Raw genomic sequence first — 26,501 nt, 5'->3', positions numbered from 1 at the left:
CAACAAGAAGTTAAATTATTGAAGGTTTAAGGAGAAAATGCTCTTCAGTTTAAAGTCTGAGCCTGTGTTGGGTGGATTTCTTACATGGTTGGTTTTATAGAGGGACAATGGCTGTGTTAATTGGTTCTGAATTGTGAACATTTAATTTTCACTGCTTTAAAAAAATAAAATATTGGGCCTCCCCGGTGGCGCAGCGGTTGAGCGCTGGGTTGCGAAGCTGCCCACGGCTTCTGCAGCGCTGGTTCGATCCCCAGCTGCTCCCCGGCCACTGGAGGAGGGTCCCACATTGCGCCAGACCTCTCCTGCCACCCGCTGCTCCACTCAGCAATGTACCTCGGTCCTTCTGCCTGTTCTGTTCCCTGCTCTGGCTCTGGTGAATTCTCTCACCCTTCCATGCTTCTGACTGTACCCAGTGCTTGTATAAACAAACAAACAAATAAATAAATAAATCTTTAAAAAAATAAAATATTTCATTGCTCTCATAAAAACTTTCTGTCATTATTCCTGTACTTCTTGGGTGTGGAGGTTTTGTTATTTTGCTTATTTAGTTTTTTACTTGTGGTGTGAGAGGTACTGTTTCTTTGATAGATTTTGGCTTTTTTGTTGAAGTTTTTTAGTAGCAGTTTATTGGTGTGGGCACAGAAAATGGTTGTGGAATCATTTTCCCACATAACAGGCAAAGGACAAAGAAACTGATAGAAGTTAGGAAGATGAACTAACACTACTATTTGCATGTAGGAAACAATGTTCAGAGAAGATATAGCAGTGATGTCTAGAAAAGAAGTATGTTTCCATGTTACTTTAAAATCCTTTTCAGAATTTGATCAGGTGGCAGATACCAAATAAATTCATCACAGGATCTACTTCCCATGAGTAACATGTGTGGATATGCTAGGATCAGAACCCATGTGTCACCTCATGTACATTACGTCATAGGCCCTCAGTAAATGTTAGTAAAGTGGCATTTACCAATGTGGGTGAAATTTAGAATACAATCCATTGTTAATAAACAATTTCTTATTTCTAGACAGGATTATTTTAATATAATTTTAGATACCTATTTTTAGATCAGGGTTTACCAAAAGTAAATAACTCTCCACAAGACAAAACAGGGGGGAAAAAATGTTCCACAAGATAATTAGCTATAGTGATTGATAAATACTCTTTGCCACTTGCTGTATTGAGGCATTTTGTTTATATCTCAAAAGGCTACACAGAGATGGTTACAGTTGACAGCTGTTGTGCCACTAATAAGATTAAAGTAAAGAAATTAGTTGTGTCAACTTTAATCTGCTATTTAACACTGCAGACCACCTGGGGTCTTCTCAGAGCCAGCATGTTTAATTGTGAATTTAAAATTACATAACCAGATCCAACTTAAAAACATATCATAACTTATGTATTAACAGATTTATGTTAGCATTAAAAATAGTGTTTTTAACTGGAGTTTAAAATCAGTGTATTAATTTGATGCTCATCCTACATTTTTAAATGTATTATTGTAATCTTTGAAACATAACACCTTCTCAGTGGGAGGTTAATTTTCCAACTATAGAAAGTCTGATTAGGTTGGTACTTGAGTGTGTGCGCGTGCATGCGTGCGTGCGTGCGTGCGTGCGTGTGTGTGTGTGTGTGTGTTTGTAAAATTCAAAAGTGTCTCTGTGGAATAATTAGTCTATTCTACTTGTACCAAATTGACCAATTAAACAAAGATCCTTGAAATAATACATCTATAAGATTTCTCTCTCTCTGCTCTGAGGCATCACTATAATTAGGTAAATTATTTCATTTAAAAATTAATTTTGGTGTTATTAAAATGTTGCAATGTAGAGTATGATATGCAGTATAATAATCATTTGCTTTTATTACATTGACTTCTGATGCAAACTGAGATGTAGGCTGCTTATAATTTATATGCCCACAATGAAGATTGATTGTTCAAGACTATTCCTGGATGTTGTCTCCACTATACCCACCTACAACCAGGAAGGATGGAACAGGAGGCAGGGAAAGCAGTGTAAGTTTGCAATAGTCATCACAGTGCCAGTGGGAGAAATTGTCCATGTCTCATTGATCCAAATGTCCCAGTGTCAACTGCAAAAAAATAAAACTCTCTCAAGTTCTGTCACAAGTCTACCTTCTCTGTGGCTACAAAAGATGTCAAAATTGACAATTTTTCCCTTTTTAAATTTTTGCATCATTCTATACACAGATTTCTTGCTTAGAAGACATTTTCTTATTAACCAAAACTTGTTCATCTAATTGTACTAATTTATTAGCTTCTAATTTCATCAATAAAATAGCATTTTAGAAGATTGACATATACATAGTCAAGTACTATATTTCAATATTTTTCTTTACTTTAATTCAGTATATTTTATTCTGATCTTTATTGTAGATCTAAAATCTGTTTGGTTAACATATCTAGGGGACATCATTAAAGAGATTCCATTGTAAAATTTTCTCTCTTGCCACAATTAAATCTTTAAAAACATAATCAGGTACATTCTTTCTGTTAATAGTCTATACGTAGGGCCTCCCCTGGTGGCGCAGCAGTTGAGCGCTGGGCTGCGAAGCTGCTCGCAGCCTCTGCAGCGCCGGTTCGATTCCCGGCCTCAAGGTGAGGGTCCCACATGGCGCGCAGACCTCTCCTGCCACCCGCTGCTCCCCTCAGCAGTGTATTTCATCAGTCTGCCTGCTCTGTTCCCCGCTCTGGCTCTGGTGAATTCTCTCACCCTCCCACGCTTCTGACTGTGCCCAGTGTTTGTATAAATAAATAAATAAATCTTTTAAAAAAATAGTCTATACATATTTCATGTTGCTTTATAAATTGAAATTCATTTGTTCAATAATATACACTAGTGTCTTTCTACTTTCTGCCGATATGAACTGAGGCATGAAAGTGATACTATCATTTGTGTTTGCAAGGAGAGCTGATTTTACTTGTTTTAAAATATTAGCGACTAGGAAGTATTTTGGGTGCTTTGCATACATCATAGAATAAAAGTTAATGGCTGTGCGAAAGCTCTGAGCAGATACTTCACCAAAGAAGAGATACAAATAGCAAATAATGTATGGAAAAATGTTCAACATCATTAGGAAATACAAATTACAACCACACTGAGATACTTAATCAGACCTATTAGAATTGCTTAAAAAACAAAATTTGATAATGTGAACAAAGTAGTTGAGTGTCTCCCTGATGGCCTATGGGTTAGCTTTCAGCATTTTACCACCACGGTCTGAGTTCAATTCCCAGCCCAGGAGCTAATCCGTATGGCACAGCAGACCTCTCCTGTCTTGCCCACTGCTCCCCTCAAGTAGTGTATTTTGGCAAATCCACCTGGCTTGCTCCCCACTGTGTCGCTGGTGAATCTTCTCACCTCCCATGAAGTTAAATATGTGGCCCAGAATATCTGGGTAAAAAATGAAAATTTATATTCTCACCAAAGTTATAAATGAATGTTTATAGCAGCTTTATTCATATTTGCCCCAAACTGGAAACAACAAAATATTCTTCAACTGGTGAGTGAATAAGCACCTACAACCTACAAGGTATCTATGCAATGAAATACTACTCAGAAACAAAAAGCAACATTAAAAGAAATGCATTGTATCTTAAATGCATTATTCTAAGAAGTCAGACTCAAAAGGTGACATATGGAATGATTCCATTTATAGAATATTTTGAAAAAGGCAAAACTATATGAAGACAATACATGAGTGTCAGAGAGTGAGAGAGGAATTGACTGAAAGGAGCCATCCAAGGATGCTGGGAAGATAGTAGTTTATAGTAGTGGTGCTTTCACAACTGAATATATTTGTCAAAACTATACACTGAAAAGAGTGAGTATAAACTGTGTATAAATTATACTTCAGTTTTTTTAAAAGATTTATTTGTTTGTTTGTTTGTTTATACAAGCACTGGGCACAGTCAGAGTGTGGGAGGGTGAGAGAATTCACCAGAGCCAGAGCGGGGAGCAGAGCAGACAGAAGGACCGAAGTACACTGCTGAGGGGAGCAGCGGGCGGCAGGAGAGGTCTGCGCGCCATGTGGGTCCCTCCCCGGTGGCCAGGGATCAAACCGGCGCTGCGGAGGCTGCAGGCAGCTTCGCAACCCAGCACTCAACCACTGCACCACCAGCGAGGCCCAAATTATACTTCAATTTTAAAATTGCATATTGAGAGAACAAAAAGTACATGGTATATAAAAAGAAAGAAAATTTATCATCAAACTTTCCGTAACTATTTTATTTCAGAAGAAAATAGAGTAGCATTCTTACTATACTCCCTAAAAGAAGACATAGGCCACACAAAATTAATTTTATCCAGCAAAATTAATTTTCCATTAAAAAGGCACACACATGTCTTATCAACATGCAGGAACTTGGAATATATGCCCGCAGACCTTCCTCAGGTGAGAATAAGCTTCAAACAAGCATATCACTAGCTAGCTGGAGGAGAGGTAGAAGAATGTAGTATGAAATGACTGTGTTCTGAAAGCATATCTAGTACATCCTCATTGAAGATGAGGCATGGTTACCATAATATGTGCCACAATGTGTGATCTTAACTCCTGCTGGGACCGCTAGTACTGCTATTTCGAATCTGTATTGTAATATAGCATAAGGCAAGTGAATAATTAGGAGTATTCTAATTCTATCATCCTCTTTGCTCTAGAGGACCAGGATTTTCAGTGTCAAAAAAAGAAGAGACTATCATCTAAAATTTAAAGGGGAAAAAATCCCTTAGTCCTGAAGGTGAAGTGGAAATACCAGTAGTACATTGTCACAAGATATTTTATCTTTAAGCAGGGTGTATGGTTACTACTGTTATTATTGTGGGTACTTAAAAAGGAGAAGTGTGGGAAATGTGACTAATTATTTTCCACAGTTGTCCATTCTTGTGTTTCAGCTTGAAACAAGGAAGCCATTTGTCCCTTTCTTAAACATGTGTGTGCTCAGCCACCTTTGTGCTATACATGGTGCAGGCCCCAAAAAGGATGATTCAGACTGGGACCTCACATCGAAGTAGCTTAGTCCGGAGTTTTCAGTGGTTTGGCACGAGTCTGTTTTCAGCCTCTAGAATCACACATGCCGCTTTCAAGCCTGCAGATAGAGAGACGCCACTCTGGACGGGCCACTCACTCGGTGGCTTCAGTTAGGTCATTAGAATTCTAACTGTAGTTGGATTTTTCTAGTTACACAAGTACAGCAACAAGAACATTCCAGTTCTTTTCATAATATCTTTAAAAGTTATGTTAGTGTGGAACTTTTTAAAGATAAAGTATAATCTGTGAATGACAGTGCATGTAAAATGTGTTTCATTTATTAACTAACTGCTTAGTGCAAACCAAGCATCTTTTAAAAATTGTGATGTGTTCTGGGGCTCTGGTTTTAGCACTCACTTCTTCCTTCCCTAAGGAACTGATATAATCCCAATCTATGTTTCTGGGTCAGTCTAAATTATTTTTTCAAGCTAATTCTGTTCTATTTGCTAACCACCCTCTGTGTTTTGTGAAAATCTCTCCTTTTCAATACTTATCTACATCAGGCCAATCCTTTACTTATATGAGGAGAAAACATTAGTTGAAGAAAATTCCAAGTTATTCTTCGCACCTGTATTGATATGATCTGTACTTCCTGTGCCTACTTGGCACAGAATTTCTTCTACAGCAACTTACAACCTTCTGCTGTCCCCCATGTGTAAACTGTATAGCATTTATTAAATACCTAATGCAATACTAAAGGCATTTGATGAATTATAATATGTATCAGGGCTCTGCTTTTGAAATGCCCATGGCGGTTGTTTTAAAATGCCTGTTCTCTTGACTCCAGGGTAAAACAGTAGATTCTGGTGAAGAGTGTTTTCTGACAAGTCTTCGGTTATATTATCAAATCATTTCCAGTTTTAACCTCCTGGGACTTTTCTGGGTAACTACTTCACCGTGCCCGAAGGACTGCATTCACTGTCTGAGGCGGGCCGGGCTTGTGTACTCTCTTGTACCTTGTGGTACATAAATATGTTCCTGTCCTTACTGCCAGCTTGTGATGCCTTTTCTGTGCTCCGGTTTTCAGGGGAAACGTTTTCAGTGAGAAGATTACTAATAGAAGATTCACTCATGTCGTGATCACTTGGGGCAGAGGGCCTTTATCTCCACTCAACCGCAGTGTATTTTGACAGAATAGACAGATTCTAATGTCTTCTCAGAAGATAGTTTTAAAATCTGAGGCTTTCTGTTTGATGTTAAAAAGTGCTTCCAGTCATTTAAGTCTTAAATTACAGGGAAAGCGCTTGGGCAGACCACCCAAGTTGGGTTCAAAGAGGTGATCTTTTTAAGACAGGTGCTCTTCAAATAGAGGTTGTCTTTCAAACAAGTTTTACTGAGTGAACAAGTTTTCTTGACCCTGAGATTTTCAGTCCTTGTACCTTTTTTCTCATGAAAAAGTTTCTTTGTGGAAGTTTCTTAAGAGATGTTTTGAGCATGAGATGATGTTGATGCACAATCTATCCTTTACCAGTTAATTTGTTTTCTTTAAGGCACAGAGAACATTAGGACAAATTCTGACACTACATGTTGTTTGCTTTCTATGTGTATTTACTAATGAGATATTATACAAACAGTTTTAGACAAGTTGTAAAGATTCTATTAAAAAAAAAACCAAGAGAAATAGATATCAAAAATCAGGACCGTGAAAATTATAGATCAAAACCAGAGAAAATAATATATTATTATAGAGCTGTAGGTGTCATACATCATGCTGAATGTAATATCCCCATTTTCACAGTTTTTAGGGACCTGTAATTTTGTATATTAATCTTACTAAGGATATAAAGTCCTAAGGAAGCAGAATGATTTGTTCAGTGCAGTTTTTGTGACTATAGGTTATACTGTGCATATATCCTATATTTGCTGTTGAACATACCTTGTTTGCAGAGTTTCCAAGCGTACAAGGCAGTCCTTCCATTGTAGAACCTGATAATGCCAGGTGTTTACTTCCCAGTCTTCATCTTGTCTGGAATATAGGCATGTGACAAAGTCTTCACAACCCAGCATACTCATTCCAAACATTTGCATAGACTCTAATGAAGTAAAGCAAAGCAGCAAGGATATCCCAAACTATTCTTTTGACAGGTGGAGGCAGCTACATTAGTGTCCAAAGTCACATTCTTGGTTCAAGCTGCAGCCATATGGTCCTAGGCTGCACATCATTTTGATGGTGTGTGATTTGGTATTTGTCCAGGCAGTGTTACTTTATACACTTGTGTTTTCCACATCCTATGATATACCCAATAGCCTTCCAGTTTCCTTTCTTTTCAAATAGGAGTTTTCTTCCTATGATTGTCAACTCAGAACTCTCGATTATTAAAATAGCATTATGTATAATGTTGACAATAATAAGGGATAAGTTGAAAATTATATATGCAGGGCCTCCCCGGTGGCACAGCAGTTGAGCGCTGGGTTGCGAAGCTGCCCGCAGCCTCTGCTGCGCTGGTTCGATTCCCGGCTGCTCCCCGGCCACCGGAGGAGGGTCCCACATGGAGCCCGCTGCTCCCCTCAGCAGTGTACTTCAGTCCTTCTGCCTGCTCTACTCCCCACTCTGGCTCTGGTGAATTCTCTCACCCTCCCGCTCTTCTGACTGTACCCAGTGCTTGTATAAATAAATAAATTTAAAAAAAGAAAGAAAGAAAATTATATATGCATATGAAAAGATACTGTTCTACCTTTTTAAAGGCATGCAGTATTTCTCAGATTAAGCATTTAACTCAGAAAAAGAATTTAGAATAAGATATTAGATGTTTATAAAATTGTTGAAAAAGGTAGTAGGCCTCTGTGTTGTCTCCAAAACGGTATCGGATGTGTCCACTGGGGGCACTGCTCCTTTTGAGGTTGACAGATTAGAAAAGAAAGCCACTAATGCCACACACTGTCTCTTACATCCAGGGAACCAAGAGGGGTGCTTGACGCTGCAGATCAGAGACTGGGAAATGAAATCAAGTAGCACAAGTTACCCCACTTGTTCTTGAAATCTGGACACTGAAAATTAGATCCTGGATGCTGCTGCCTCACATTTCCAAACCTTGTACATTCTTTGTTTAGGGGGGAATTTCTTATATATGCATAGACCATCTCTGGAAGGGTACATAAACTAGTAACCATGGTGATTTCTCAGATGGGGAACTGAGTAGCTGGGCACATAAGAAAGAGGAAGATGCTTTCTCCCGTGAGCGCTTTCTCATGCATGTTATACTGTGGTTGTCATTCCTAATCAAAAAGTCACAAGTGACTTTTAATTGTATCACAGCTCAGTAATTATTACTGTATTCCAAGGAAACACACGCCACCTCTAAGCAAAAATTTCAGGGCCCTTTGAGAGTCAGGAACAGAGTAGGGTCTTGAGTTCTCCCACTCCTGCTCTCATTAGAACAACTCTGATTTTATTTTTCTATGGTTTAAACTTCTGATAAGAAAGCATTCTGTAGCTTCTTTTAAAGATTAAAGGCAAGAGTTCATAAAAATATTAGATGTCATAGGGAAGTATTCATTATATATTTGTTAAATGAACATATATTTTAAGAATTGGGAAAAAAAGGAAATACAAATGCCAAATTATCTCTTGGTAAATTTTTACTATTACTTTGTGCCTCTTTCCCAAATTTATTACAATTATTTTTATAATCATAAATACATTTTGTTTATTACATTTTAAAAAAGCACTTGCAAAATCTAGATGTTTTCTAATAAATGAAATGGTGCTAATTTGCATTTTTGAATGATTTTCTAGGAAAAGCTTCCAACCAATGTGTCATAAATAGGTTACATATGATCAACCTTTCTGTATTGTCCTCAAGTATTGAGTGACACCAGATACAGTTAAGGCACCTCCTGGCTCCCTTCAGCTTAACGGACTTAGACAACTTCTCAATATCTGTGTCATTTTACCATGAAAAACTTTGGAGAGCACTGCATTTTATTATCCTGGAGATACTAGCTTCTGTGGCATGTTTTAATTGGATTCAGTTTATTAACATTTTATTTGTACCTCATTCATAGCAAGAATAATAAAATTAATAACCCTAATAAAGGCTATCAGTTACTGAGTATTTAACTATGTGCCAGGCATTGTCCTAAGTATTTTACATCTGTTACCTCATTTCATTCTCCTGACCACCATATGAAACTTAGGTATTATCCCAGATTTATAGGTGAGAAAAATGGAAGCTAAGATGTTAAATTCGTAACTTGCTCAGTTATCAAATCACAGGTGCAGAATTCTAACATAGGTGTACCTTATTCTGTTGTCTCTATCATTAACCATATTCTGAGGCCAGTTTTCAAAAACTACCAGTTATTAACTACCAGTTGTTACATGAGATACAACTATATCAGAAAAACAGGTGATTACAAGTGCAACAGGGGCTCTCTAACCCAATCTTTCCCAGTAGAGGTCAGTTCCATGAGGGAAAAGTCTCACTTCTCTTTTCCACCTGGCACAGAACCTGGAAAATCATAAATACTTAGATATTTGTTGAATGAATCAATGAATCAATGAATGTTTACAGAGTGGTCCTTCGATCTGTGGTTCTCAACTCTGACTGCACATCAGAATTGCCCATAGAGCTTTTGAAACATGAAAATGTCTAAAACTGCTCATTCCCCAGCTACCATCTCCAGTGTCTAATTTTTAAACATCTACAGGTGACTACAATGTTCAGTCAAGCTATTGAGCCACTATTCTAAGGACAGTGGTTCTCTGACTTGAGAGTGCATAGAGTTACCTGCAGGATTTGTCAAAAAAAAAAAAAAAAAAAAAACCTTGACCTACAGAGATCTTATTTAGTAGCTTTGGGGTAGAACCTGAGATTTTGCATTTCTAAAATGTTTCTGTATGATACCTAGATTCCACTTTTTGAGTTTCTCTGAACAATGGCATACATTTTTTTAAGCCCTAAGAGAAAAGCATTTCTTTGGCCCAAGTTTGATCTTAGACCATTGCACTTTCTAGCTCCTCCTGTGTGAGCACTCTGAGTTACATCCATCCACACAACCTCTAGGCAGGTGTGGTGGTTACACTTCAGAACTCTGTAGTGATTGTCTTACAGGGAGAGACTCCATCTTTTCCATGTGGGTTCTCCCTCCTTCAAGCATTTGTCTCTGGATTCAACTAAGAGATCTGGCAACAGAAGCTTTGAAACCACTTTTTCTGGGTATTAGTCAAAAATTCTAGACCCCCAATCTCCTGGGTGATATCTAACCTGGATTATTATAACATTATCAGATAGACTAGTAAATACATTTCCATTTCTGCTGCAACTAGGAACTTAATAAGAGGTATTAGGTACTAATGAACATTGGACTTTGGGTAAAAATTATAAACTTTATACCTAGCAGATGGGCCTTGCACCTAGTAATATTTGGCTTGGCTTTTTAAAGTGACTTCTATCCCATGACTGTTGTTTTCATACCATTCTTTTAATGTACTTTAAGTTCTTTAGAGAAGAGTTGCTCAGGTTTTTATAAATGGTGTTTTTCTCCTTCTATTAGGTCTCTCTGCAATGCAATCAATGTTTACAACCTCACCTGCAATAACTGTTCAGAAAACTGTACCAATGTTCTGTTTAGTAACAAGATTACCTTCTTAATGGACCTCCTGATACACCAGTTGACGGTATGTAATATTGTTGCTTTGACTTAGAAGCAGTTAAGGTTTGACATATATTCCCTGTGGAGAAAACTTAAAGAATTCAGCTTATTCTTCAGATTTAAAAAAAAAAAAAAAATAGAAGATGATTGGGAGTGTAAAATAGGAACTGGCAGAGAAACCTCTGAATTTGAAAAAAGCTTATATTGGAGTCTCCTTAATTCCAATATTTAATAGAGGGTATACTTGTAACATTTGCCAAGATCACAAACTTCTGTGCTTAGACTGGGATTCTGGAACCAACTGGAATTAAAGCCCAGCTCTGAGACCACAGGAATGAGTGCTGTAAAAGGGGGAAGCTGGGAAAGCCTCAGAACCTCGCTTTCCATCTGAGCTGAAAAGGTAAATTTAAAAAGCACTTTTTGATGGCCATTAATATTAAATTTTTTTAAAAAGCAAGAAACTCCTCTGTTAGAAAGGCACACTTCTGTTATACTTTTGGGATGGGAGCAAACAGCCAATTGTAGCCTTAAATTTTACTTCAGTTCACAGATGTTGAGAGAGGTAAGCTTAATATAATATCCAAAAGTGTAGGTCTGTCAACTGCAGTCTCCAGAACAGAGCTCTGGGGCCAGAAGTTTCCTGGTGAAGTTTCTGAGCCCCTGAGGTATTGGCACAAAATCTCTCTCAAGCTGCAAGTTTACAACGCAGGAGATTTATTTTTCAGAACTGATTTGCTTTTACTCAGCACATAATTCTAATAGCTCTTCCTGAAGCTTTTGCTCTCTTTCCTCTTTTATCTGGTTAATTTCTACATATTTTGTAGACCTTAGCTGAGAAAAAATGACACCTTTTCCGTGAAACCTCCAGCCTTATTTTTCCCCCAAATCCAGGTTAGGTGTTCTTATATGCTCCTAAGACATTGCATCTTCCATAGAATTGACCACATTGAACGGTTCAAACATGTTGAACTATAATTAACTACTGTCCTTTCCCCTACTAACCATAAAATCTGTGAGGACAGGAGATAACATTAGTCTCCCCAAGATCCTAATATAGTAGATTTGTACATCTTTGATAAATATATGAGTGAAAATGGATCCCCTTTTTTCTCAAGCTAAAAATCAGAAAGGGAATTTCTTAGCAGCAGCCGTACTGATGATGAGAGGGAACGGTAGCAAGAAAGAATGAAGATTCAGAATTAAAACTATTACCCACTATGACATATAGGTATAAAATAGTAATAAAACTGAGCCATCACTTGAAGGCAAATTTTATATGATTTTGTTTAAAAAGGGAGGCATTAAAATATGGGTAAATCATTTTAATAAAATACTCTTTCAGAAATAGTTGAAAGGCAGAAACTGCCTCATTTAACTTTTAAAACATAAAATCAGTGTTATTATCCCACTTTACGAGGCCGCATAGATAGTAGGTTACAGAGCCAACTGTCATACTTGTGTTTAGCAAACCCAAATCAAGGGACAGTCTACACAATAGCTAACTGGTAGTTTTCAAAAATATCAAGATCAGGAAATATTGGGGAATGGTAACACATTCCCTCAGAGGAGACTAAGGAGATCTGATATTAATTAAATGTGATGTGGGATCCTATACCAAAGTAAGGACATTATTGGGATATTATTTAAATTCCCTTAAGGTCTGCTGGTTCCATGTTCATTTTCCACTTTTAATAATTATACTAGTGTTTTGTAAGATGTTACTATTAAGGATATGAGGTCAAGAGAATGTTACTATTTTTGCAACTTTATCTGTTAGTTTAAAATTATTTCAAAATAATAAGTGAAATTTTAAAATACGAATCACTTGCTTTCCTACTGTCCCATGCACATAATCTGGAAGAATTTACTCCATGAAATGTATCTGTGTAGTAATAATGGTGAAAGAGGAATCATTAGTGTAGTTTGAACAGAACGAGTGATGAAAGAGAATGGTATTTGAAATATAAAGGAATATACAATAAGAGTTAAAGACAGAGTCATCCATCCTAACTGTGCACTCACCTCTGATCAAACACTCTTATTGAAATATATGAGGTAATTCATTTATTCTCTCACTAAATAGTAGTCGTCTTGTATTCCAGTTCTAGAGAAGCTTGGGATATGATGCCAACAATTCAGGAAGTCCCTGTTTAGGACTGGGATAGGTCTGTAGATTGAATATAGTAAGTAGTGTAATGGTAGTATACTGAGCTAAGACACCACAGGGAGCAAGAGATTACTATCTCCTGAAAAGAAACCAACAAGCCTTTCTAACTGACAGATTGCTCACACAGACCAAAGAGAAGTTCATCCCTTTTCAAAAGATTTCAGAGATTCCCAGACTTATTAGCCAAGCTGGATGATTTCTTCCTCTTTATAAAGTCATTATATAAAAACTTAAATACCTATTTCTCCATATGTGTACATTCTAACACAAAGTTATCAGACACACGAAGAAACAGAGAAACAAAGTCCATACAAAGGAACAATATAAATCTCCAGAAACCAATCCAGATGAAACAGGATAAGTCATATGTCACATAATGATATTTTGGTCAACAATGGACCACATATACAATGGTGGTTCCAAAATTACTATTGCCTAGGAAATTGTAGCACACACTGGCAGGGTACTACAAGAGCAATAGGAAGTCATAGATGACTCAGCTCCTCTTCCAAAATGCCCTTCTGAATTGCTATGCCAGTGAAAGTAAGAACTGTGGATAATAACACATTCTATAATGTTTGACAATGCCATAACCACCTAGTGATACATTTCTTAGAATTACCGCCATCTTTAAGCAGTGCATAACTATATATGTATTACCTAGGAGTTCAAAATAACCATCAATAAAGTGATACATTTTATTGAGAATAAAGTGAGCAAAATGAGAATAAAAGCAAAGAGAAAATGTGAAAAAGAACCAAGCACATCTTGGAGCTGAAGATTACAATAACTTAACTGAAATTTTAACTGAAGGGGTACAAGAGCAAACTTGATTATACAGAAGAAAGAAACAGCAAATTCCAAGGCAGGTCATGTGAAATTATTCAGGAACAAAAAGGAAAAAGGAATGAAAGGAAGTGAAGAAAGTCTAGGGAACTTATACAGTACCCTATAGGTGTTGGTTGGTATCCTATATGGTGGACCAGTATGGTAATCCAAAAGGAAATAGAGTAGAGGGCAAAAAATAAAGAAAGAAATAAACTCTCTGGGGAAGGAAATAGACATCCAGATTCAAGAAAACCAATTAACTCCAAGTAGGATGAACCCAAGAAATTCACACAGCTACATTATGATCAGCCTATCAAAGACAGAATTTTAAAACAACAAAAGGAAAGCAGCTTGTTAGTCATGTACAAGGGAACTCCAGTAAGAAGGTCAGAAGATTTCTTACCAGAAACCCTGCAGGGTAGAAGAGATTGAAATGGTATATTCAAAATACTGAAAGAAAAAAATGCCAACCAAGAACACTATATCCAGAATAACTATCCTTCGAGAATGAAGAAGTAAAAAACTTTTCAGATAAACAAAAACAGAGAATTCTTCACCACTAGACATATCTTACAAGAAATTCTTGGATGAGTTTTTCAAATGGAAAGAAAAAGACACTGAACAGCAACACAAAAGCATATGGAAATATAAACCTTGCTGATAAAGGTAAATTTATAGACCAATATAGGATGATGTAATACTGTAATAGGGAGCTGTGTATCTCTTTTAATTCAGGTATAGAAATTAAAAAAGTAGACATAACTATAAAAAATATGTTAATGGATCCAACATATAAAAATATGTTGTGACATCAATAACAAAATATTGACAGGAGAATATCTTTGAAATGTTTTGTGTAAGCCCAGTGGTAACCACAAGGAAAATACTTATAGGAGATACACAAAAGAAAATGAAAGTCAAAGCAAGTTAACTACAATAAAGTCAACAACACAAAGGAAGATAACAAGAAAGGAATAAGAGACAAAATTGCTATAAGACAGAAAACAGTTAATAAAATGGTAAAAGTAAGTCTGTCTATCAATAAATATTTTAAATATGAGTCAAACTCCTCAACCAATAAAGGCATATAGTGGCTGGTTGGATCAGAAAGCAAAATGCAACTATATAGTCTCAATCTACAAGAAATTTACTTTAGATTTAAACTGAAGCAAAAGAATTGAATTGAAGAAGATAGTTTATGCAAATCATAACCAAAGGAGAGCAGGAGTAACCATACATAAAACCATATAATATCACATAAAATACATTTGAAGTCAAAAACCATCAATACAAGATTAAGGATATCATATAATAATAAAAGGTAAATTCTCCTGGAAGATAAAACAATTATAAATACATATACAGAACAAACATTGCAAGAACTGAAGGGAAAAGAATACAGCAACACAATAACTTAGTGGGGGATTTCAATTCCCACTTTCAGTAATGTATTAATATTCAAAGAGGAAATTAATAGAGGAAAAGAAGAGCACAACACTGTAGACTAAATAGACATAACACACACGTGACATTTCCACAGAACAACAACAGAATACACATTACTATGAGGCACACATGGGGCACAGTCTAGGATAGGTCACGTTAGGCCACAAAACAAGCCAGCCAATTTAAGAATACAAGTCATATTAAATATATGCTATTACCTCAATGAAGTGAAATGAAAGTTGAAATTAATGGCAGAAGGAAAACTAGAAAATTCATTGATGCATGAAAATTAAATAGCACACTTTTGAAAAGTCAAAGAATAATCAAAAGAGAAATCTTGAGACAAATGAAAAATATAATGCACCAAGATATATGGGATGCTGCAAAACCAGTGTTAAGAAGAATGTTTACAGCTACAAATACCTGCATTAAAAAAGGAAGATCTTGAATAAACAATATAAATTTATACTTTAAGGAACTACAAAAAGAAAAGGTCCATCCAGAGTTGGAATAAGGAGGGAAATAATTATGATTAAAGCATACTGGCATAAGAAATAAACACACACATCTGTAGTCAACTAATTGACAAAGATGTCAAGAGTACACAAAAGAGAAGGGATAGCTTCACAATAAATGCTATTGAGAAAAGTGGGTGCCACATACAAAAGAATGAAATTGTATTATTTTACACCATACACAAAAATTAACTGAAAATAGATTGAAGACTTAAATATAAGGGCTGAAATCACAAGGAAAAAGCTCCTTGACCTTGGTCCTCGCAATGATATTTTTGGGCTATAATACCAAAGGTACCGAAAACAAAGAAAAAAGTTAAACTCTGTTTAGCAAAGGAAGCAGTCAACCAAGTGAAATGGCAACCTTCAGAATGAGAGGAAATAATTGTAAATCATGTATCTGATATGAGGTTGACACCCAACATACATAAGAAACTTACATAGTTCAATTAAAAAAATCCAATTAAAAATGTTCAAAGGACCTATATAGATTTTTTGCAAAGAATATATAGAAATGGTCAACAGGTTTTTAAAAATTTACTCAGCATTAATAACTAATCATAAGGGAAATGCAAATCAAAATACAATGAGATATCACCTCACACTTGTTATGATGACTGTTACAAAAATACAGTAGAAAACAAATGTTGGTGACGATTTGGAGAAGAGGGACACTTGTACACTGTCATTGGGAATGAAAATTGGTGCTGCCTCTATGGAAAACAGTACAGAGGGTCCTCAAAAAGTTAAAAATAGAAATATCGTTTGATCCAGCAATGCCACTTTAGGGTATATATCCAAAGAAAATGAGATCAGTATCTCAAAGAGATATCTATATTTCCCATGTTCATCACAGCATTATTCATAATAGTGATATCTGGAAACAACCAAAGTGTCCATCCATAGAAAATGGATAAAAAAAATATTTACAATGAAATATTTTCCAGCTGTAGAAAATGAAAGAAAACCTCCTCCTATTGCAACAACATGGATTAACCTGGAGAGTGTTATAATAATGAAATGAGTCAGGCACAGGAAGACAAATAGTGCATGCTTTCAATCATAAATGAAATCTAAAAGAATGACACTCATCGATTTGGTTTTGAACATTGGTTGCCAGGGCCTGGGGTAGAAGAAATGAAGAGATGTAAATCAGAGGGTATAAACTTAAAATTACAAGACGGATAAATTCATGTAGGTGATGGGTGTGTTTATTAATTCAATTGTGCTAGTCATTAAGTAATGTATACATACTGTACACCTTAAATATAAACAGTTCTTTGTCAGTTATACTTCAGTAAAACTGGGTGAAGAAGAGAATAGAACAGAATTAAAGGTAATAGAATGTTAATGAAACCAATATTTGGGGTTTTTTCCAGATCAGCACAATAGACAAAACTTTAGCTAGATTATCTAAGAAAAAAGAAAAGCCTTAGATAAGTAAAATCAGAATTAGAAGAGCCATCACAACAGATGTGACAAAAAATTAAAAGGGCATTAAAAGACTGCTATGATCAGTTGTACACCAACAAATTATCTAGAGTGAATGAATACATTCCTAAAACATACAACCTAATAAGAAATTAAACATGAAGAAATAGAAAACCTGCACTGACCTATAACTAAAGGAAGTGTGCCAACATTTAAAAAAAAAAAAAACTAATAAAGAAAAGCCCACTAATAGATGACTACTTTGGTGAATTTACCAAATTTTTAAAAAGCGTTAACACCAATATTCTAAAATTCTTCTGAATAATTAAAGAGGAGGACAGACTCCCAAACTCATTGTATGTGCTCAACATTCCTTTGATAACAAGGGCAGGAAACTGATGAATATACAGTAGATTAAAAAATCCTCAATAGGGCCTCCCCTGGTGGCGCAGCAGTTGAGCGTTGGGTTGCGAGGCTGCCCACAGCCTCTGCAGCGGCGGTTCATTCCCCGGCCGCCAGTGAGGGTCCCACCAAAAAAAATTAATTAATTAAAAAAATAAAATTAAAAATCCTCAATAGACTGTTGGCAAATACTGAATTCAACAGCATGTTAAAAGGATAATATATTAAGACCAATGAATGGGATTTATTTGTGGTACGCAAGGTTAGTTTAACATAAAAATCAGTCAGTGTGATGCACCACATTATCAAAATACAGAATAACAGTCAATTCAATAGATGCATAAAAGGCATTTGACAATATTCAACACCCTCTCATGATAAAAACACTCAACAAAGTACAAATATAAGGCAATTGCCACAATATAATAAAGGCTGTAATATTTAAAACCCACAACAATAAAAATATTCGATTGTGAAAAACTAGACATCAAGAACAAGACAAGGATGTCCACTCTCAATGTTTCCATTCAGAATAGTATTAGCTCAGCAACAACTACAAAAAAAAAAGATAAAATGTATCCAATCAAAAAGGAAGAAGTTAAATTGTCACTTGCCGATGACACGAAATATTCCACACCAAAAATAAAAAAATAAAACAGCCTGTTGAAACTAATAAATGAATCCAGCAATGTTGCAGGATATAGTGTAAAGATACAAAAATTAGTTGTGTTTCAACATAAAAAATTCAGGAATGCTCTAACAGCAAACAAGACAGAAAAGAAATATCAAAATAATTCCATTTGCAACTATATAAAAATATTAAGATATATGAAAATAAATTTACCAAGGCAAAAGAACTTGTACATAGAAAACTACAAAATATCACTTGAAAGAATAAAGAACACCTAAGTTGAAAAGACTTAGTTTTTCATGGATTAAAAGACTTCACATTTTCAAGATGTTAATAATAACCCAAAATAATATACATATCCACGTCAATCGCTATTATGTGTCTTGCTATAGTTTCCTTTCATTGTGGTAATCTGGTGTTCTTCTAGCTTCCTGTATGTCTATTTTCATCTCCTTTTTCATGTTTGGGAAGTTCTTTTCAGTTATTTCCTTGAATACGTTCTTGGTTCCTTTGTCTCTCCACCTTCTGGGATTCCTGTGACTTGTATTTCTTTTCCTCATGGCATCAAATATTTCTCAAATGTTTCTTCATTCTCTTTGTAAGTCACGTTTCTTTTCTTTTTTTGGTTCTTTTTCTATCTGTATCTTTGAGAGTACTGATTCATTCTTCCATTTCATCAATTCTGTTTTCGTTGCTTTTCCCAGAGTCCTTTAGCAACTCCTCCTGCATTTCCTTCATTTCCTTCTTGAAAGACTCAATTTCATTCTTCAGTTCATTAATTGTATTTCTAACATCACTCTTTTCCTTTTCTTCTTCTTTTTGTTTTTTAATCGTGGTGATTCTTTTTCTGTCAGGCAGAGAAATTCTTTCATGTCAGTGTCGTTGAGTTCTGGGGGCTGATTTTCATTTTGTGGAGTGTCATTCCCCAGAGGGCTTGCTTGGCTGTTTGTATTTTCCCTTCTCCCTGTCGTCTACTCTCCAACTTGTTCCATGCACTGGGCCACTGATGCTGGCGGGCATCTCTTCAGAGTACTCATATTGGGACATGGGGGAACCGGTGGCCAGGCTGAGTCCTGCACTGTGACGCCAGACTTCTCAAGGACTGCGATGCTGTGGATGGGCTAATGGGCATTAGCTTAGGAGTTCACCAAGTCTCTGTATGCTGCTGGTCTCTTCCCCTACATACACATCTTAACCTGCAGTGCCATGTGGGGTCAGTGCAGGCACATAGGGATTCATGCAGGTTAACACTGTGTGGGGGACAGAATTGCACTCTCCCAAGCAGTTGCTGCTCCCTGTGGTGGCTGAGTCCTCCTTCTGCTTTCCTGGCTTTACTCACTATTCCAGATGGGGTGCGTGGGTTCACAGGGGGTCGCGGCCTTCAACAGCCATGTGCGGGCCAGAGGGCATTCACCTGGATCTCGCTGCTCACCTTTGTTTGCTGGGTCCTCCCTCTACCTTTACTCAGTTCCAAAGGGGTGTGCAGGTGCGTGGGGTTTGCCAGCCTCAGATCTATGTGGGCTGGCACATGATCTCCTAGATCTCACTCAGAACAATCTTGAGAAAGAAGAATAAAGCTAGTGGCCTCACACTTTCTGATTTCAAAACTTACTACAAATGTAATCAAAACAATGTGGTACTGACTTTTAAATACAAACACCTAGACCAAAGGAACAGAATACAGAGCCCAGAAAAAACCTTTGCCATGTATATTATGTTGGACCAAGGTTATCTAATCAGAAAAAACTACCCAATGAGAAAAGGATAGTCTTTTTAACACATTTTGTTGAGAAAATTGGATATCCACTTGCAAAAGAATAGAACTGACCACATCTTACAATAGTCACAAAAATCTCATCACAATGAGCATATTGTCATTTAACCGCAGATCTTATGTACTTAGAAATTTAGAATATCACTTGTAGTATTCTTGCCAAAATTCATAATCATTATTAGGAGAAAACATCAGACAAACCCAAACTGAATAGTCTTCCAAATAAGTGATCAAATACAAGGAATGAAAAAACAGATTCTAGTAGACTAGAAAGACCTGAGCAAAAAAGTCTGTATGGGATTCTAGATTAGCTCCTGTTCCCCACTGCCCCAAAATGTGAGTGAGAAAACTGGCAAAATTCTACAAGTTGTTTGATAACTTTATTGTTTGTTATCAGTAACTTTCTGGCTTGGGTAATTGTGCTATAGTTCTGTAATATATTAAGATTAGTGAAAACTTGGAGAACTGTAAATCATGGTTGATGTGGCAGGAGAACTATCAGGACTACAATGACGTAAGAAAAATAATTAAAAGTGAAAAAATAAACAATTTACTACATGGACTTAATAAATGGAGTGACAGAGGAAAAAGTCATTGAACTTTAAGTTATATCAGTATGAATTATCCAGTCCGAAGAATGAGAGGGGACACCAAAAGAGAGAAAAGAAACAACTTCCTTGCCCCTCACTGGCCTGGTTCCATCGGCCTGGGAGTCCCACTTTATTTCTGTTCCTATTCTCCCTAATAATTTTTTTTTCTCTAAACAAAGAGGTGGGGGAGGAGAGAGAGAGAGAGAGAGAAAAGAAACAGAACCTCAAGGACTTGTGGGACAATAGCAAATGTATTATGTAAATGTTACTGGCGATCCAGAAAGATAATAGACAATGAGTCTTTAAAGTATTTTTTTTAAATATTGTGAAAGAGTAAGTAAACATGTTCCAAAGCTGGTGAAAGTCATAAATGCACAAATCAAAAAGTTCAGCTACTCCCAAAAGGATAAATGCAAAGACAATCAAGCCATGTAAATCATAGTCAAAATGCTAAGCCAAATATAAAGAGAAAACTTTGAAAGTAGCCACATTGCTTGTAGGCGGTTGATTCAAATTGTGTCTGACATCTCATCCTCAAACAGAAGACAGTGAACACCATTAAAATGCTAAAAGAAGATGAAGGTCAACCCAGTATTCTATATCCAGCAAAATAAAATCAGGAATAAATAAATACATTTACGCAATAGAAAAATGCCAAAGAGAATTTGTTGAAAACAGACTCACACTACTAGAAATGCAATAGTAGTTACTTGGATAGGAGAAAAATGATACCCAGTGGAAAACCTCATCTGCAGGAAAGAAGGAAGAATATGAGAAGTGGTTATTTCCCTCTTCAAATCTTTAATATATGTGATTGTTTAAAGCAAGACCTTTAACATCTTGTAAGTATAACATTTGTAGGTTTACTGCATATGGTAACTATAGTAGTAAGGCTGGGAGGATCAAAATAAAGCTAGAAGATTACAAAATTTCTACATTTTTTCATCAAATCTAAGTAGACTATAAAAAGTTAACAAGGTATGTTGTAATTCCTTAGAGCTACTACTAGGAAATAGCTTAGAAGTCAAAAGAAGAAAGGAGCAATAGTATAGCACAACAAAGAACAAATAGAAAACAATAAACCCAGTATATATAATTACATAAAATGTGCACAACGATCATTAAAGGGGAAAACTGTCAAAAATGGTTTATCATCTAACTTGATCTGGTTAAAAGAGCAACCGAACTGATCTAGAAAAAGGAAAAGGAAAATATAATAAGGAAAATTAGAAAATACATTGGATAGTATAAGCAAAATGTAGTTATTCATAAAAAAAATTTGAAAAGACAGATCTCTGGCTAAAATGATCAATGGAAAAAAATAGTCACAGATAATATAAGAAGTAAAAAAGAAAATTTAGCTACAGATTGTGTTAAGGATTCAAAAGTTACACAAGGAGACATGGGCCAAGGTGGTATTGAGGAGGATCCTTACTTTGCTCTTGAGCAAATCACTAATAGTTAAACAGAGGACACTATACCAAGGGCGTCCCATGGCTTGGGGCAAAACTGTGAAGACAACATAAACTTGAGAGAGAAGCAATAGAGAAGAAAGTCACATTTCACTAAACAATAGCTGAGTGAAGAGGCTAGATACTGCAGTGTGAAGGAGGGAGGGGATATATACACATAGAGCTACCAGCTCAGTCAGGATCCTGATTTGGGGAAAGCTAAATGGAGTAGAAGCATGCATCCTTGACTGAAGAGAAACCCTTTCAAATGAGCAGGGATGCTCCCCACAGGCTGGGTCTTTAGAAAAGAACAAAGTAGTTTGCTAGACTATGCAACCCTTCCTCCATCCCTCAGGACAGGTGCTGATCTTAGGAAGTACTCTGGTGGCACACAGACTGTAAAGTCTCAGATCTAGAACAGCAGAGACGTATGTTCAGCATCCAAAAATCCATCAACATAATTCACATCAATAAAAAGGAAGATAAAAACCTTATGAACATATCAATAGATGCAGAGAAAGCATTTGCTAAGATTCAACATCCATTTATAATGTAAATCCTTGAAAAACTGTGGCTAAATGGAACATATCTTAACATAGTAAAAGCCATATATGACAATCCTACACCTAGAATATTTCTCAATGGTGAAAAACTGAAAGCCTTTTCACTAAGCTCCAGTAGGGGAGAAGGATGTCAACTCTCACCCCTGCTACTCAACAAACTATTGGAAATCCTATCTAGAAAAATTAAGCAAGAGAAATCTACAAAAGCAACCCAAATTGGGAAAGAAGTTATCATTATTTACAGATGACAAGATAATATACATAGAGAACCCTAAAGACTCCAGAGAACAACCACTTAAACCAATAGACCAAATTATTAAAGTGGCAGGCCATAAAATCAATACACAAAAATCAGTTGTCTTCCAATATGCAACAGTGGGCTAGAAGAAAAAATTAAGAAAAGTATCCCATTTACAATCACTCAAAAAAAAAAAAAAATACCTAGGAGTAAACCTAACAAAGGAGGTGAAGGATCTATAAGACAAAACAGAGGCCGGGGCCTCCCTGGTGGTGTAAGGGGTTAAGCACAGCACTGTGAAGCTATCCACAGCCTCTGCAGCATGAGTTAGATCCCTCAGGGAGCTACCCATATGGCACAGCAGACCTCTCCTGTCTCTTGTGCTGCTCCCCTCAGCAGTGTATTTCAGTCAGTCTGCCTGTTTCCCACTCTGTCTCAGGTGATTCTTCTCACCCTCCACATCTCTGGCCTGTACCCCAGTTCTTGTATGCATAAATTAATAAATATTTTTTTAAAAAAAAAGGAAAGAAAATAGAGGCCAGCAAATAACAAAACTAAATAAAACCATAGTGCCACCTGCTGGCAAAGTAAAAGAAGTTTAAATCTGAGGTACTGCTACAGATATTTTTATAAAATAGAGAAATCTAAAGCAGCAAAATTGATAGACCAAAAAATATATACCACTTGGCATCTTGAGACCCCAAGGGAATATGATGTTACAAGAAGAGAACAATGCTGCAGATCCAACCACAAGAACATGGAAGATTTTTATCTCCCTGTCACATGGAGATTTCAAAATAGCTATGACGGAGAAAATCAAAGAGATAGAAGAAAATGCAGAAAGGCTAGTGAGAATGGTACAAGAGAACTGGGCAAAGCTGGTCAAAAAGAACAAAATTCAGAAAATGTATGATCTGAGAAATAAAATTAATGAGCATAAAAAGATTGAGGGTGTGAAATGCTCAATGGATAAGATTTTAAAATATTCTTGAGAAAGCTATAAAAAACAGAAAAAACGAAATAGTTGATCGAATTGGTGACCTTGAAGATCATGATGCACAAAGTACCAAGTTAGAAGAAGAATGAGAAATACAATGCAAAAAATTAAGTGAAGACACATTTTGAGAAATATATGACTCAAGAAACATTAGATGAGAATTATATCCCAAAAGAGGAAGACAGAAGAATGGAGAGCTTATTTAATGAAATGGTAAAAACTAAAGGATCACAGTAGATGGACAGAATGCTTGAGTCATTACTTCCTTCAGATATGGTGGAGATAGGTGTCTGGAAGAAACAGCCACTCCTGGAATGAGCTGAGATATGAGGACCAAGATCAGCTGGGAGGAGAGACAGATACCATCAGAAAGGCTAGAAAAGACTGAGAAAAACTAAGTCAGGAATGGTACCAATTCACCAGGAGGGATACCCTCCCTACCCCCACAAAGTCACCCTGGACTCTTCCAAACCCCAAATGGAAAGTGCATATTGCTCTGTGAGAACATAATTCTTTAAATGTTAAACACAGGACAACCTCCTGGCTGATGACTTGTTTCCCAGGGTTGCCTGTGCCTGCCCTTGCAGAGCCAAGGAAGCCACCTATCTCTTCCCCCTATGTCACCTCTAGGCCTTCCCTGAGTGTGTAGTAAGAAACTAAGCAATGACAGTGAACACAGTGTGCCAAGCAAGTTTTTTGTGTCTACTTTGGGCAGTAGGCACAGGTGCAAACCAAGGCCTCTCATGAACACTGGTGCTTCCCTACTCCTGCACTTCTCTGCTCCATGCGAGAATGCAGACCCACCAGGAATATCACAGTTGGCTCCTGGACAATAGGTTTTGGAAATCTGGGAAATCTACCCATCCCTCCCTGCTACATGTCCTCTGGACCTGTGTTCAGATTATAGTCAGAAACTAAGTAGCCATAGAGATCATGGCCTACAAAAAAGGGCATCCTGTTAGCTTGTTGCCAATTGGGGCACCTAGGGTGGTACCACTCTCTCCCAGAATGTTCTCTAAATTTTTCCCTGAAGTTCACAACATGCTACTGCTGCACAGAGCAAAATACCTGGGGAGATCTAAAACAAAAATCAGCAAACAAAATAGCACAACAAATGGCATATTGAGAACTCAAGGAAATAATGACACCACAAGGAGGGAACAATACTCAAAATCCAACCACAAAGATACGGGAGATCTTACCTTTCTATCAGGCAAAGTTCAAAATGACCATGATAAAAAAAATTAAAAGAAATTGAAGAAAACACATAAAAACTTAATGTCATGAGAAATACAATTAATGAGAGTAAATAGAGATAGTTTTAAATAAGAATGTAACAAAGTTACAGGTACAAAAAGATCAAGAGATTAAAAAATCTGCAGAAAGCTGTAGAAGCAGATTAGAACAAATGGAGGATGGAATTAATGACCTTGAAGATCATAATGCAAAAAGAAAAAAAAATCAGTTGAAAGAAAAAAGAAATATGAGGAAAGAGAAATTATGAAATATTTTGAGATCTTTAGAACTCCATTATGAAAGACAACATAAGGATAATGGGTATTCCAGATGGGGAAATGAAAGGAGGAAACAGACAACTAACTCAGAAATAGTAGAGGAAGACTTCCCAAACCTGGGAATATACAAGTCCATGAAACTAAAAGAAATCCTGGTTATCTAAATGTAGCCATACCAAGACATATAGTCATGAACCTACTAAGAGTTCAAGACAAAAAAAGAATAAAGAGAGTGGCTAGAAAAAAGGAGGTAGCCTATAAAGGAAATCACAACAGATTGATATCAGACTTGGAGAAAGACCTACAGGCAAGGAGAGATATGTACTTCATGATAAAAATTGCACCCCAAGAATACTTTGTCCTGCAAGACTTTTCTTCAGATATGAGGGAGAATAAAAGCCTACCCATAAAAGCAGAAGCTGAGGGAATTTTCAACACTGGACCTCCCCTACAAGAAATGTTGAAAGAGGCGTTTTTATCTCAATAAAAGTGAAGAAGAAAAAAACTGAATAAGTAACTAGATAGAACAAGAAAAGTAAAGACAAATGGGAATATCAAATCCTCATATACCAATAATCACCCTAAATATAAATGGACTGAGTTCAACAATCATATAATAGAGTGGCCGGATCCACTAGGAAACAAAACCCAACTTTCTGCTGTCTCCAGAAGACCCACCTACACTCCAAAGATAAACAAATATCCAAAGTAAAATGTTGAAAAACAATAGATTAAAGACTTGGATGCGAGACCTAAAACCATAGCATACATTGAAGAAAATATAAAACACTCCACAACATTGACTACAATGTGATGTCCTTGTGGATTCATCTCCAACAGCAAGAGAAACAAATGCAAATAAAAGCAAATGGAATTACATCAAACTAAACAGTTATAGTAATAAAAATACCATTAAAGCAAAAAGACATCCTACTGGATTGAGAAAATATTTGCAGTCATACATCAAACAAGGAACTCATATAAGGATATGTATATAGAGACCTTGTTCAATTCAACAAAAAGAATGCTGATAACCCAATCAAAATCTGGACAGAAGAGGTAAATAGACACTTCTCCAAAGAAAACAGAGAGCCAGCAGGCACAAGAAAAAATGCTCACCAGTCATCGGGAAAATGTAAATCAGAACTACAGCCATACTTTCTCACACCTGTGAGATTCAGCAAAAAGCACTGAAACATCAAGTGTTGGTGAGGATGTGGAGATAATGGAACTCTCTTCTCATTCATTAGTGGCAAGAGTGTTATATTAGTCCAGCCCTTATGAAAAACAGTATGGAGACTTCTCAAAAT

The 26,501-nt window shown here is 36.4% G+C and overlaps 1 protein-coding gene across 2 annotated transcripts in view; it reads left to right on the top strand.

Annotated features, from left to right (window-relative positions):
- SCAPER (S-phase cyclin A associated protein in the ER) overlaps positions 1–26,501 on the top strand; it is a gene marked incomplete at both ends in the record, with an annotated part of 375,287 nt that overhangs the window by 246,093 nt on the left and 102,693 nt on the right. For both annotated transcript variants that reach the window (XM_084239451.1, XM_084239450.1), the window contains one exon: positions 10,546–10,669. In XM_084239451.1, coding sequence (XP_084095577.1) covers positions 10,546–10,669 — 124 coding nt within the window. The remainder of the gene's footprint in view (positions 1–10,545; positions 10,670–26,501) is intronic.

Source organism: Talpa europaea (assembly GCF_964194135.1).
Source record: "Talpa europaea genome assembly, chromosome: 8".
Taxonomy (NCBI): Eukaryota; Metazoa; Chordata; class Mammalia; order Eulipotyphla; family Talpidae; genus Talpa; species Talpa europaea.
This window is presented reverse-complemented; position numbering and strand designations above follow the sequence as displayed.